A 14,983-nucleotide genomic window follows, 5' to 3' on the forward strand; every position below is an offset into this window, starting at 1 on the left:
TTTTTTTTTTTTTTAATGTCTCTAATTCTAGTACTACTTTAACCTGATACCAGAAGATAATATTCCTGCTGTCACTTCAGGCATTTCTACAAAGTCTTCTATCTGAAGATGCCATTTCTGTGACCAAAGAGTATTATGCTAAAGGATCTGGAATGTACAACACAGAACAAGCGAAAGCAACTAGACCTAAGCTGCAGTTAGATAATGAAGAACACAACTTACGTTTTCTCAAGCAGAACAAAACAATTGAGGGAAGTCTTGAAAATAAAAGAAAATCAGATAACTTATTTGTATTAAATAAGTATTTTTTATTTCAAAACTTGGGTCTCTTATTTTATAGAACCAGCACATTTAAAATTACTTATTATAGCAAAATAAGGTTTAAACACAATTTTCCAGAAAAATGTATATTGCATAAAGTGAGATTTACTTGTTTTCACACATAAAAAAGTCAGAGAGCCTCCATTTATGGAAATAAATTAAATGAGCAATTAAAAAAAAATGTGTTACCCTCAGAAGATAAATCAATATTCACCAAAATGCTGGAATAAAGTAAGCATGCCAAGAGCGATTACTTTAACAATAGCTCCAATAGGCATTATTAAATAATCAATTAGAATTATTTAAAAAGGAAAAAAGATTTAGCAAAAACTCCTGGCAAGTAGCATTAATTTATTTTTAAAAGACCATTCTCACTTCAGCTACAGCTGACTGCATAAGACATTTGCTGTTCAAAATAAATAACAGTCCAAAGGATACATGATTTCTAGTCCTTTTAATTTTGTGTATTTTGAAAATAATTGTTCCAGATATCCTAATATTCCTTTAGAAGTAATTTTGTTAAATTTGCTATAAGACTTCTCCAAAAAAGTAATTTTATCATATCTGAACTTATTTTTAAAGGTACTTGTTTCCTTTCTAATGATTATCAGCTAGAAGATATGATTAATATTTGTTTTACTCTTAAATTTTTAGATGTACACTTATTTTATGAATTTCCGTGTTACCCTGGGCAAGTTAAATTCTCTGGGTCCCCATATCATCCCCTGTAAAAAAAAAGTTGGTCTACAGGTGATCTTTAATAGGGATCTTCAACCTTTTCTCTATCCCTAGAGACATGATGGTTATAACTACCATCAGCCGCAGTGGCTCACCCAACTTCTCAACGAGGCCACCTGTTGCCTGCTCTCTCTTCTATTGGGGAAATCATTGATCTAAGATTAATTTTAGCTATAAAATGTCTATGAGTCTATAGTGATCATGAGATGAAAAATAACCATATGAAATTGTGCAAGCTTTAAATGCATTTTTTTCTCTTCTTTTCCCTCATCCAACCTCTATTTATCCAGCATTGTGCTGGGAGGGTTCTGATGCAACAGACGTGGTTCCTAAATAAAATCTTTGTGTGTGTGTATGAGGTTACTAGTTTAAAAAAAAAACATAATTTAAAGAAGGGGTGATGTCTATGCTACCATGGCTTTCAGTACATTCTCTCCCTATCATTCCCTGTCCATTTGATAAAATAGGAAAATCTCTACAACAAATTAAGAGCAGCATCTGATAGGCATTGTGCCTAACTTTAAGCTCAAGCTTTCAAAGGTAAGAAGGCAGAGCTTCAATTGACACATGGGTTGGCTACTGCAAGATTCTAGGCTATAGTTGGGTTTATTGATTACTTGTAAAAACATTTTAAGGTAAGGCAGCTCACTAAGATAAAGCAGTATCTACAAGGATTGAATGTTCTGGCATCTTTTATCACAGTTATGGATCTAGTTATTATGTTAGTTGTATAGGTTGAACAATTTATATCTACAATATCAACTATTTAATCTTGGACAAATTTTTTAAGTTTCACTAGCAAAATTAGATAAGAATTTCAATTTAGAACACAGAAATCTCTTAAATTTTAAACCTTTTCCCTTGTTTTTAGGAAACATAATTTCATAATTTAAACTCCTTCAATACCGTGACCTAGTTCCCCCACTTGATGTTATAAACAGCTCATGTAACTATGGTAACCATCCAGGGAAAAATGAATGTTTTTCTGGTCAGCAATATGCAAAGTATACCATATGGTTTTTTTTCTTTCTGGAATAACCAAAGTAGACATTATGTGTTTTTCTTCTTGGTTATGAGAATGATACTTTATTATACTGAATTTTATCTTGACTACGGTCCCAGTCATTCACAGCCCTTCATTAAAATGTTTTAGGATTATCTCTTGCTGTTAGTAGTCATTTAAATGCTGAATAGTACTATAAGCTGCAGAGTTGATTTTTACACATTTTTAAAACTGTGCTGTCTACCTCATAAACTAAATGTACAGGCTGACATTGTGCAGATTTCTAATATTTCTTAACTTTGTCCTTTAGTCGTAGCCAAAGTGTTTTCTTAAAGCAAAAAACTAAAATGGAATTACATCTTGGAGGTATAATTAGATACTGAGAAGAGTTATCTCCAGTTTGTAGTGATTTTTACATATCTTCATTTTAGCTGTTTTTTCTTTTACAATTAGTGTGTGCTATTTATGCAAGAATGCAATTAAACATGCTTTAAAACTGAGCTTAAGGGAAATGCAGGGTGTTAGTTTTTTGTTGTTGTACTAATGAATTGATTTAAAGCTTCAGGTATTTTTCAGCAAGAAATGCTTCACTGGACCTTCTAGAACAAATTATTTTCTAAATTAATACAAACTCATAGATTTTTTAAAAGATTTTAGTTGCATTAGATACAATTCCATTTCTACAGTGGGCTATTAATCGGTGACCTTTTAATATTAAGTTTTTATTTAAAGTGGTAATCCTGAATTTTTCTACATTTTTAAAAATATAATTTTCATTTTATTTTTTTCCAGAGAATAGTTGTTCAGTTAGCTCCTTACATAGGCTTTGGTGGAGGTCGTGGGACAGCACCTGCAGGTCTAAATCAGGGTGGGGGTGTTCAGTCCTTCCGGGCCTCAGGAGAGCCATTCCTGACTATCTTGCTGTGAACAGCATAACTCACACAGAAATGTAGTTTCACATACAGCTTGGGAAGTACACAGGCGCTGAAGGCACTGGCTTCAGAAATGTAACTCAGGGCTCTGACCTGTACTATGCTTCGAACGACGAACTTCTTAATGGCCTTGTCCTTGGGCACGCATCGGGTGCAGTTGGTACAGCGAATAGACTGCAAATGGCCATGGCCCTTTTTGGCACGACCATTGTTCCTTTTTTTAATCTTGGATGCGAGGAGCCCAAAGAGGAGAATTTCCCTATATTTTTAACAGTGCTTTTCAACCATCCAAATATCTTCCTTAGAAAAACATTGCTACATGCTTCACTGAATTAAACAGAGAATTAATTGCCTCTTACTGGTTTAGAAAAGACTTCACTTTTGGTTAAAAGCAAAGACCAGTGTAAAAAGATTAATGAGACAACAGGGAAATTTGAATTGTCTGGATATTAAATGATAGTAACATTTTTTGATAGGATAATGGTATTGTGAATATGTTTTTTAAAACTATCTCTTATCCTTTCATATTTAAAGTATTTACAGAAAAATGATAGTAAAACAGCAAAGGCGAGGGGGTTATAGATGAACTAATATTTCCCATATGTTGAAAAATGCTCGAGCTGAGTGAATAGTAGGATTTATTGTACCATTACCTCTACTTTAGTGTGTGTTTGAAGTTTTCCATATTTTAAAATATCAAAAAGTAGAAAAAAGTAAAGGATTTCAAATTTAATTGTCCTGACTCACATAGTAGCTGAATTTTCTCAGGAAATATTTTTAGAAATCCTTCAGAACTACTTGCTAATTTCTTTTCAGAGTTTGAAGCTGTTGCTTTACCCTCTCACAGTATAAATAAGGTCTACAGGACATAGACTTATAGGCATAAACATTTCCTAACAGGGACCTCTCAAAATAACTGATTTAGAAATTAAAGGTAATCCCAGACACTTGTACTAATTTGAGAATGTCTGTTACTCATCTTTTTTAAGGGTTATTTTATGGTAGAAAATATACTGAAGAACAAGTAAGATAGATGTCTTTTTTGCTTTATTCATAGGATTAAAAATGTCACCAATTAACTTTTTCATTGAAGAGAACTGGGGACTTTCAAATCCTGATTTAACAGAGTAAGGCAACTCAATCTGAAAAGGTCCCAAATTTCCATTTGAGAAGAATAGGACATAGTAAATAATCAAGGTCAAGACTTGATAAGGACATGATAAAAGGACATGATCAATGATCAAGGTCAGAAGTTGAGTTTGGGGAGTATGGTGATTTTTTTTTCCATGTAAGTACTCTCCTCACACAGTCTGCTTTCACAAGCATAGCAGAAATAAGCCTTTGATTAACTTCTATAAATTAATATAGCAAGAAAAGCACATCTGAAATAATTCACATATACACACATATATTACCATCTTAGAGTTTCTTTATAGGCTTAGACCAACACAAGCTGAAAAATCTTTATTTGTATTCTTTTTGCTTCCTTTCAGTCTGTTCAACAGAATTATGAATAATAAAAATGCAATAAAAGGTCTCCATTTCCACACTCATCCTTCCTTCCTCTCATCTTGCTCTAGATTCCTGGAGGGAGTATTCTAGGTATACTGCATCATTGCCTTTTCTGCTTGTATTTTCTAACCATGTGTCTTATCTGCCTCCAGATCACTTCTCCAGCTGAATAAACTCCATAGGTGCAGTGTCTAACCTGAATCAATAAATAACGCATCTTGAATTATTTTGGCCCTTCAATAAAGACTCACTGATTCAAATCTGAGTAAACAGAAACAGAAAGTTCAGGTAGAAAGCAATAAAATTCAGTTCTTAACAGCGACTGTTATTTTTTTGTTTGTTTTTTTACAAGACCTGACTGCTTAATCTGAAAGATTTAAAGAATGACAATAAAATCCCTAGATGGTTCTCAGAAATACAAAGCACTGTACTAACTGGGTTGACTTAATATTCAAGTGGTCAGAACCTCAAAGTGTCACAGGATAAGACAATCTGCATGTACTGAGCAACATATATACATATATGTGTATATACACATATGTGTGTTCCCAAGACGCCGAATTTCCTGAAGTGCTTTATTTTGGGTTGAAATTTAAAATTTCCTCTAGATCAAGGTCTAGACTTCCCTCTGCATATCAAGTTACTATTAACAGCTGTTTCAAAAGTGCTCTAAGTAGTTCACCGTACAGGTAGGTGTACCAACCAATGCAAACAAACTAGATATAAGGAAATTCAAATTTATCACCCACTCACGTTTTCTTAACTCAAAGGCACGACTCACAATAGGGTTTGTTTACATAGGCATTCCATTAAAATTATCCGTGTACTCGTTCTATTTACATCCATTTCTTTCAAAAACACACGTTATTACATATACTGAGAGTACTTTGGATTTAAATTAGCTCCTTCGCTTGGCATGGAACACTATACAGAAATTAAACCCTGACAGTCGCTTACGTAGTTAATTAAGGACGTGGGCCTGATTCCGAATTTGGTTTTTACTCTCATCTACACAGCCCTTCTTCCCTTCGGCCCATTTTTTAGTCTTAGGGTAAAACGATACGAAAAGGCAGGTGGTGGTGTGCTCCTCATGCCGCTGGTTAACCTTTGCCGACGTTTAATGCTTAAACGTTCTGACCCACGGAAAAAAAGTTTTAACGGTTGTCTGTTCGGGCGGACACAGTCTGAACAGCGGATTATTGAACAACCAGAGAGTGGACGAAACCTGCACCACACCTCGGCGCGGGGAGACCTCCTACGTCTGAGGAAGGGCGGGAACACTCTGAAGCCAAGAGGGAGACTTAAAAGGTGAGCAGATTAAAAGAGAAAGAAAATGCAGGGGCCGCAGGAGTACCGCCTACCTCCGCGATCAGCCCCCGGGTGCCCCGTGAGCCCGAGGGCTGCAGCCGGAGGCGGGAGGCAGCCCGAGGGCAGCGCAGAGGCGGCGGCCCGGCGGGAACACCGCCGCCGCGCATGCCGGGAGCCGCGCCCGCTGCACGCTGGGTCGCGTAGTTCCCGCAGGCCTCACTCCAGGATGCGGAGAAAATCGGCCGCCTGCTGATCCTTTTAACGCTCGCGAGGGGCCGCGCTAGATCCACGGATGGGGAAAAAGTCGGTAACACGCAGCGGAGGGAGCCGGACCAAGTTTCCCCAACCCTGTGGTAAGGGCGGAAGGAAGGAGTCAGCCACCTTCTCTCTCAAGTCCCATTCAGATACTGGGCAAAGAGGCGGACCTGACAGTGCTTCTCCTTTAAGAGGGGGCGGGGCGCAGCCTGCCGTTTGGCCGCCCTTCGCACCCTCCCCCCGGGCCAAGAGTTGACAGACCAATCGCCCGGGTGGCGGAGGGAAGGCGGGAGAATGCGAACCCTTCTGTAGGGCGGTAGGGGCGGGCCTCCGGCCTTATTAGGAGTGAGTGCTGCGCAGGCGCAGAGGCGCCTGCAGGAGGAGGGGCGGGGGCACTCCAGTGAGAGACTCTCCGACAGGCACGGAGGGTGATTGGGAGAGGAGGGGGCAGCAAGCGGCTTGTCATGGGGATCCGACCTACGACCAGACATTGGTAGCATCTGGAGACTCCGAGGGGGACAGAACGTGTCAACGTCCGGGACCCCGGTGCCAGCTTCGCTGCGGGGATCCCCGCTGCTCTAGTCCTGGGGAGGGAGGGCAAAAAGGAGGGAGCCCTGCTCTCGCTCCGCCCCTGGGCTTGTTACCGCGGGGGCGGGGAGTGAGGGCTTATTTTGGGGGGAGTGGAGATCGGGGGACTCGGCTGTGCCCTCTTGAGCGGCTGCCGGTGTCCCCGCGGCGCCCGGCTGCGGAGCGGAGGAGCCGCGGCGGCCGTGACTGTTGCATGTGTGGCTGCTGGATGCGGAGGCGGCGGCGGCGGCGGCGGCGAGGAGCAGCAGCGGTGGCAGGATGTTAGGGCAGCAGCAACAACTCTACTCGTCGGCCGCACTCTTGACCGGAGAGCGGAGCCGGCTCCTCACCTGCTATGTGCAGGACTACCTCGAGTGTGTGGAGTCGCTGCCCCACGACATGCAGAGGAACGTGTCTGTGCTGCGAGAGCTGGACAACAAATATCAAGGTAGGGGGCCGCAGGGCTGCCTGTGCGGGTCCTCCCCTCTCTCGGATTCTCTGGCCTCCGGGCACGGTCGCTCGGAGCCTGCCCGGAGAAGTGACACTTTCTATTTCTACTGTGACAGTCTCCCCGAGTGCACACAGGGGGGTTGCTGTGTGGGATGGGCAAGAGGGACGGGAGACCGGGTTCGCGGCCCTCTCTTCCCCTGGTGCGGTCCGCGAGGACTTCGGTGGGGTCTCAAGGGTGGGGGCGGGGGCCGCTCGTCAGCCCCCGCTGCAGACCCAGCGGCTGCAGCTGGCGTGGAGAGGAATCAGCCATTTTAAGCAGCAAGGATTTGTTTCGGCGCTGGCTTGCCCTGTGCCGCAGACCCTCCTGTCCTGGTGAGGGAGCGTGCAGCCGGGCGGGAAGCCATAGGGAGTGAGCGGGCGGGCTCCCGCTGGTCTCCCGGGCCTGGCTTCCTCCAGCCCCCTTTAGCCCCCACCCCGAGAGCAGATGCATTGGAACGTGCGGGGGGAGGGGGCGAGAGAGGGCCGTGAAGGCGGACTTCGGGGAGGTCCCTCCCTCCGCTCTCTGGCTCTAGGCTCGAGAATCGGGGAGTCAGTTTCCCTCTCCCGCCCCCGGGAAAGTTCCGGGCTGTAGCCTTTCCCCACCTCCTTCAGCCAAAGGGTTAAAAGGGGAGGGGTCCCTGCGGGTAAAGGAAGAGGGGTGTGCGTGTGTGAGTGTGTGTGTCGAGTGTGTGTGTCGGGGAGGGCCTCCCTGTTCCTGGGGGCGGGGCCCGAAGGCGTTACGTAGGACGTGGGAGGGGCGCGGGCGCTCTCTCCCGCCTCGAAAATGGCTGGTCGCTGGATGATTTGGGCGGAGCACGCTGGTTGGGAGGGCGTTGGAGTGGTGCAGGACATTAGTTCTTCCCTAGCAGAGTCAGTGTTGGGGTTTGGGCCGTGTTTGTTGTGGTTTTTCGATTCTTTCCCAACCACTCAGTCATGATGAGGACACAGCTACTGGGACCGCCACTGACCCTAGCACCGCGTAGGTTCCGGGCCTTGCGTCACCTCCGGGACCCAGAAGGAAGTGGGTGGTTGACTGGGCAACCGCCTGGCGTCCCTTAACCCCTGGGTCCCTCCTCTGCTAAGTTTAAGTGATGAGGCAAAAACAACCCAAGGAGCTAAAACAAGGAGTCAGCCTTTCTTACAGTATAATTTATCATCTACTTTTGGTAGACCTTTCTTCACATGCTACTAGAAAGGGAGAAGTTTAAACAGAAAGTCGTTGTGCTTTTAATAACGCTGAATCAAGGAACAGACCTTGGACATAATGTGGAAATAGCCATAAGGACTTTAAAAAGATGACTTCTTGGACCCGGTCTGTGTTTCTTAGACACGTCATTAATCTTATGATTTAGTCTCTAAGGAACTCACTTCTGGAGTGATATTTTCTGGCCCGTAGCATGTTAGAATATATGTGTGTCTTTGGTTTTTCCAATCTATAATTGTATTTCTGCCTTCTGAATCCATGATTGATAGAACTGGTCTCTGTTAGCGGAGAAGAAAATTGATACTGATTATTCACTGTGTCACTCGCTGTGCCAGATCTAGAAAATTATCATTTAATCTTCACAATAACCTTACGAAGTCAATTCGTTTTACGGACAAATTAAAATTTACAAGGAATTGAAGTAACTTGTCCAATTAGGTGAGAGAACATTTGGTGAACACCCTGGCTGCTTCAGGTGCACATCTTTGTTTTTACACTATTTCGACTTTTGATTTTTAAAAAAATAAAAGCTCTCCAAAGGTATTTCTACAGACGTGGAGCACATATAGTACATGAATTGAAACCTAAAAATGTGTTTAAGAATTGTATATTGAACATTTTTAGTTTTTCCAATAACTGAAGTTTGTAAAGCTTGCAGGCTTTTACATTTCTTTAAAGACACATACCTATATTTGCCTCCACAGAAGTTAAGCTATTTATTTTTATTTGAATTGGGGGAGAGACAATTTGTTAAAAAGAAATCTTCATCTTGACCATCTAGAATTGTCATAAGTAGCTCAGGTAACATGAGAAACAGTATTAGGCCATAAAAGATTGAGAGATAAAATATTTCAGCTCCATTAAGATTGTGGTTAGTTTCAAGATTAATATAAAACAACAGTCTTTTTCACATTGCACATAATTATTAAGTTCCGTTTTCACAGTTTTATGTTTATTAGCTTTATATGTTTGTGTAGTCTTGGTTCAGATTTTATATTTTTTATTTTTTTGCTAGTTCTTAAGTATTTTCTGTTTTTGGATCTTATACTGCGATATTTAGTGACATATGGGCAGTCAAAGAAATTTCTCCTACTTATTTGAGACACTTTCAGAAATTACTGAAGAACCTTAAAAGTAACCTTAACTTTAAAATAGAGAAATAAAGAAAGTTTGACAATTGAATGAAGCATTTATTATGGGATATGGTTATTACAGAACTTCAATGTTTGTTTTAATATTTTGTTCATAATTTTTTAGGTAAATAACTTTTGAACTGAAATTTAATGCTTCATTTCAAGTACCTTCCATGCAGCTTAGTAGAAATTGCTTAAGTGGCAGAGCCAGACATACATATCTGGCAGCATTCAAAGTCTGGGGTTGTTACCTCTTGAGCTAAATTTTCTTCATATATAGAAGTGATGGCTTCCTCATGGGATTGCTGTAGGGATTAAATGAGATTGCCACATAGAAGGGGCTCAGTGTTAGTTTCCTTCTTTCACTTCTTAAGGTGTCTTTAAAATGTGAACTTTTATATCATGTATAGTGTGAGTGTGCTGGTATAATGTTTCTAACTCCAGATTATTAGATACAGAATATTTGAAATTAGTCTCACCTTTATTTTTTAATCCTCAAATTTTGTTTTTGGGGGAAAATACATAATTTCCTTATATTTTTTCCTGGAGGAAAATTAGGTTCTTAAGAAATCTCACGTACCTAGCTGGGCAAATGGGCTAGATATGAACTTTGTTTAAAAATATGCTATGCAGATATGAGTACCCTCAAATGTGTGGTGCCACTGTGGTGTCATGTATCCTAGGCTTAATGGTTGTCCATCAAGTGTGAGTATCTACAATTTCCAGGGAGGAGGTAATTTATAAGAGTTGTATTGAATACTTGCAGGCAGTTCCGATGTATATATTTTACTTATCTAACATTTCTGTTCTTATTAGAGTAATAATACTAGAAAATAAAATAGTGGTGTGCCATGTGCTACTAATAATATTGGAATATAAAACAGTGGTACGCCAGGTGGTGTGATAAATTAGAGTTAATTTTTTGTTTCTCCACCTATATAGTAAGATGGAACTCTCATATAGCACTATATCTCATAAAGATAAGAAATAGAACAGATTTGAGTAAAAATACTAAGGTAAATTTTTGGTGACATCTGGAACTATATTTTCAGATTTTTGTATACCTTCTAGTGACTCAGCCTTTTTTGATTGATATAAATATGTTCTCCATGCTATAGAATACCTAAATCAGCAGTTCAAAAAGCTTAGAACCAACTGCTGAGTTATCTACAGGATCCTAGTGATTCAATGCTGACTTTACTGTAATTTTGTTAGTAGCTTAGTCAGTTGATGCCAGAACACGAACCTAAACCTACTCTGGAAATAGTTTGGTTTTCATAATCTCTGTGTAACAAAATAAAAGAGCCATTAAAACATATATGATGGAAAGCTGAGTTATTTGTGTCTGCTTTGTTTAAGAATGTTCAGGGGTGTGGTATGAAAGTAAAGGTGTAATGTCTCTCTGGAATCATGTAGCAAGTCACTGAACTTTAAATCCTGTTGGGCAGTAATCTGTACCCTGGTCCTGGAATCTCAAGATTTACAGCTGGAGTTCAGCGTGTAAATTTTATATACAGGGTTTGTTTGTTCTTTTGTTTTTTTTTTAATTAAATTTACTGGGTGACATTAGTTAATAAAATTATATAGGTTTCAAGTATATAATTCTATAATACATCAGCTGTATATTGCAGTGTGTATTCAGATCTCCTTTTGTTACCATATATTTGATCCCCTTTAACCCTTTTCTACTTACCCCCTCCCCTGTACAGTGTTGTTTTGAGGTTCAAATGAAATATAGGCACTATAGCGTTAGGTAGACTCTAAAATGGCATACAATAAGCCTGCCCATGTAAAATACCTTTGATTATTAATCAGCCTCATGTCTCTTATACTTTTTAATGAAGATTAATGAGTATTAGAGAATTTTATGTTCTTTTTTATTTGTTTATTTCTAAATATACTTTAATATTGGAAAACATCGTCTTTGTATGGGAAATAATGTTTTTTAATGTTACATACTATAGAATGTGGTTTTATGGTTTGAGGTCATTCTAACTTTACTAATTCTGTGAAAGATAACTTGAAAAATGCTATATGTGCTAACATTATTCTCATTTTTCTTTTCCTTTTTTAGAAACATTAAAGGAAATTGATGATGTTTATGAAAAATATAAGAAAGAAGATGATTCAAACCAGAAAAAACGCCTACAGCAGCATCTCCAGAGAGCATTAATCAATAGTCAAGAATTGGGAGATGAAAAAATTCAAATTGTCACACAAATGCTTGAATTGGTTGAAAATCGGGCAAGGCAAATGGAGCTACATTCACAGTGTTTTCAAGATCCTGCCGAAAGTGAACGAGCCTCAGATAAAGCAAAAATGGATTCCAGCCAACCAGAAAGATCTTCAAGGAGACCCCGCAGACAGCGAACCAGTGAGAGCCGTGATTTATGTCACATGACGAATGGAATAGAAGACTGTGATGATCAGCCACCTAAAGAAAAGAAATCCAAGTCAGCCAAGAAGAAGAAACGCTCCAAGGCCAAGCAAGAAAGGGAAGCTTCACCTGTTGAGTTTGCAATAGATCCTAATGAACCTACATACTGTTTATGTAACCAAGTGTCTTATGGGGAGATGATCGGATGTGACAACGAACAGTGTCCAATTGAATGGTTTCACTTTTCATGTGTTTCACTTACCTATAAACCAAAGGGGAAATGGTATTGCCCAAAGTGCAGGGGAGATAATGAGAAAACAATGGACAAAAGTACTGAAAAGACAAAAAAAGATAGAAGATCGAGGTAGTAAAGGCCATCCACATTTTAAAGGGTTATTTGTCTTTTATATAATTCTTTCAAAATTTACTTTCAGAAAATGTTTTAGGGTAAATGCATAAGACTATGCAATACTTTTTAATCATTAGTATTACCGGTGTATTAAAAGTTGTTGTACTTTGTCTGTGACCTTAATTTTTCTGCACTGAATTACCAAATATTTTAAACCAGGTAGTCTTTAGATCACCTGATGAAAGGAGCAGGGAATAGGGAGAGGGTGGTGTGAATATTATAAAAACTTCACAAACCATGCCTATTTCATTTTCACTTGAAATGCAATGCTATGTTTTGGGTAAACACCAAAGTTTTACTAGCATTTTAGTTCTACATGCTTAAAAAATTTATATGTAGTTGGAGATCTCTGCAAGCATTCAGATTATCTTGGGTAATTTAAAATATGAACACTATACCATTTAGAGCTTCTTTCTCTCTGGCCCCATTTATATATACACTTGTTCATCTCTAGTCTTCCAAGAATTTAAGGAACTGGAGATAAGAATAATTTGGGATTCCATGTGGAATAATGTGCTCTTATTAGAGTATTTGCTGCTGTCTTTTCCTTAGTAGCATTTTGATACACTGTCAGTAGCCCATTTGTAAATGCCTTGCTGCTGCTTCATAGACATACCCTAATGTAATGATTAATAAGGGAGTTATATTTTGTTCTGTTTTAATTGGGAAAGGTATGAGTAGTTAGAATACCAAAAATGCTGTCATTGGCTTATATTGGCAAAATTTGGATTATATAGTATCATGGTTCAAGGTTGAACAATTAAAAAAATTCATCTTATTTAATAATATTTTCTACATTGACCCACTGCTGGGATGCCTGGACACAGCCCTATCAGTGGGAAAAGGGCATATACTTTTATGTCAAATCGTAGCTTAAATTTTGCTAGTGGCTATAGTTCATTTCCATCTCAATCAGTGATTACATATTATTTTAAGTAACAGTGTATTTACTTTCTTAACTTTCTGGTACTGGTGCTGTTTGATGTCTTCATGTTTAATGAACTAATTTCATTAATAATGCAGTTAATAATGTATTTGTAAATTGAATTTTCCAAGATCCTAATATTTTAAGGGTAAGCATCTTGATGGATATATGTCCATATATTCAGAGAATTTTGGTTTCTTTTGGCGGGGGGAAGGGGGCAGTGAATTGACTAGTCCTTTAAATCTATGTGTAACATACTTTTTAGTCCTCATTTCTTCCTAATCTGATGACCTTGATCCTTTTTGATTAACATGTGAAAAATCCTGTCTGCTTGTTTGGAAAAAAAAATTGTTTTTTCTCTTCTAGCTCTCCTGTGTGACTTTTAGGCATGTCATTTCACCTCATCTGGATGTCAAGTTATTCATATGTATGTAAAATGAGGCTGGCTTAACTATCTCTAAGGTTCTTTTGAAATCTATAGTATTTGCATTGTTGTGAGGATTTTAATAATCAAATGACTTGGTTTTCTCTTTCACTAATTTTGTCCTTATTCTGAGGTATGAAGACTTTTTAAAGGAAAGCTTAGTGACAGGTAAATGCACAATATTTGACTAGCTTCTGTCCTAAGGATATTTTGATTGATGACAGAAGTTGATTATATTACTTCTTGAGCCAGAAATGTTAGACAGCATGATTAAGAATTTATTTTATTGTAACTTAGTTGAGTTGTAAAGAAATCCTTTTCTCTCTTGAGAATATAGCATTTTGTCTTGTTACCAAGGATAGAGCTATTTGCCTGACACCATTAAAAATATCAATATATATGCAAAGCCCCCAAAAGCTTTCAGATGTGACTTACATAGAAGTCAACACTTTTCCATACATAAATTGGCCTCAGCATATAGGGAAAAATAAACTTCCAAATAGAAGTGCCTAAATTTGGATTAGGCTTGACAGTAAAACAAACGTGGAAAATCCTGAAAGATGTGCTCTCTTTAAGACCTAATGTTTGAAACAGTTCTATTTTTATAATTTTTAAAAATTTTCTATATCACATAGGAAATTAAGTATTCTAGATTTCATATACTATCTTATATGAAATCTTATGCTTACCAACTCATACTATATACCAGTGGTTCCCAAACTAATCTCACATTGGAATTACCTCAGAAGTTTAAAAAAATACGCTTTTGCCCCAACCCCCCAACAATTGTGATCTGATTCATTTAAAATGTGACTTAAGTATTAGAAATTTTAAAAGATCCCCAGGTGATTCTAATGTACAGAAAAGTTGTAGAACCACTGCCATATTGTGAAAATTTGAACCTATTGAAAACGGCTAGTGGATCCAGGTTTGTGTGACTCTGAAGCATATATAAGTGCTGATATGTATGTGAGAGTTTGTCCCCACCCTCAACAGTTCAGTGCTTGAACTCAATTGTTGAGTGCTGCTGTGTACTAGGCACCATACTAAGCAGTTGTGGTTTAAAAAGAAGTAAAAGTTCCCGTTCATGGACCATACATTTCAGTGAGAGAGTCAGATATATGTAATGTCATGTAACTGTAAGTGTTGAAAGTATAGCAGAGTAAGGAGGTAGAAAAGGAATGGAAAGGGAAGTGAGTCTTAGTTATGGTGATTAAAGAAGGTCTAAGGAAGGGATCTTCTTTATGGTGATTAAAGAAGGTCTAAGGAAGGGATCTTCTTTATGGTGATTAAAGAAGGTCTAAGGAAGGGATCTTTGAGCTGAGACCAGAAAGAAATTAGGAAGTGAGGCAGGCAAAGATTTAGGGGAGGGAGGAGTAGAACAAA

The 14,983-nt window shown here is 39.0% G+C and overlaps 2 protein-coding genes and 1 long non-coding RNA gene across 4 annotated transcripts; 1 reads left to right on the top strand and 2 right to left on the bottom strand.

Moving 5' to 3' along the window:
• Positions 1-31: 31 nt before the first annotated feature.
• LOC120618609 (40S ribosomal protein S26-like) lies at positions 32-3,884 on the bottom strand. Its single transcript, XM_039882867.1, is given in 2 exon segments — positions 32-3,253; positions 3,832-3,884. Coding segments are annotated over 2 exon segments (429 nt in total). The 3' UTR covers positions 32-2,877.
• Positions 3,885-4,024: 140 nt separating this feature from the next.
• LOC120618422 (uncharacterized) lies at positions 4,025-6,366 on the bottom strand. The gene is made up of 2 exons (XR_005657250.1): positions 5,868-6,366; positions 4,025-5,788 (listed from the first exon to the last, which is right to left on the bottom strand). It is a non-coding gene; the product is annotated as an uncharacterized LOC120618422 (long non-coding RNA).
• Positions 6,367-6,452: 86 nt separating this feature from the next.
• LOC120618419 (inhibitor of growth protein 2) lies at positions 6,453-13,708 on the top strand. Of its 2 annotated transcripts, none has more exons than XM_039882614.1 (2): positions 6,453-7,084; positions 11,537-13,708. In XM_039882614.1, the coding sequence occupies exons 1-2, from the start codon at positions 6,916-6,918 to the stop codon at positions 12,205-12,207; spliced, it is 840 nt and encodes a 279-aa protein (XP_039738548.1). In that variant the 5' UTR covers positions 6,453-6,915; the 3' UTR covers positions 12,208-13,708. The 2 variants fall into 2 exon arrangements, with proteins under 2 accessions (XP_039738548.1, XP_039738549.1); XM_039882615.1 differs by lacking the exon at positions 6,453-7,084 and adding an exon at positions 7,969-8,104.
• Positions 13,709-14,983: the final 1,275 nt, after the last annotated feature.

The sequence above is a fragment of the Pteropus medius genome, unplaced genomic scaffold, assembly GCF_902729225.1.
Source record: "Pteropus medius unplaced genomic scaffold, Ma_sr-lr_union100, whole genome shotgun sequence".
In the NCBI taxonomy this organism is placed as follows: domain Eukaryota; kingdom Metazoa; phylum Chordata; class Mammalia; order Chiroptera; family Pteropodidae; genus Pteropus; species Pteropus medius.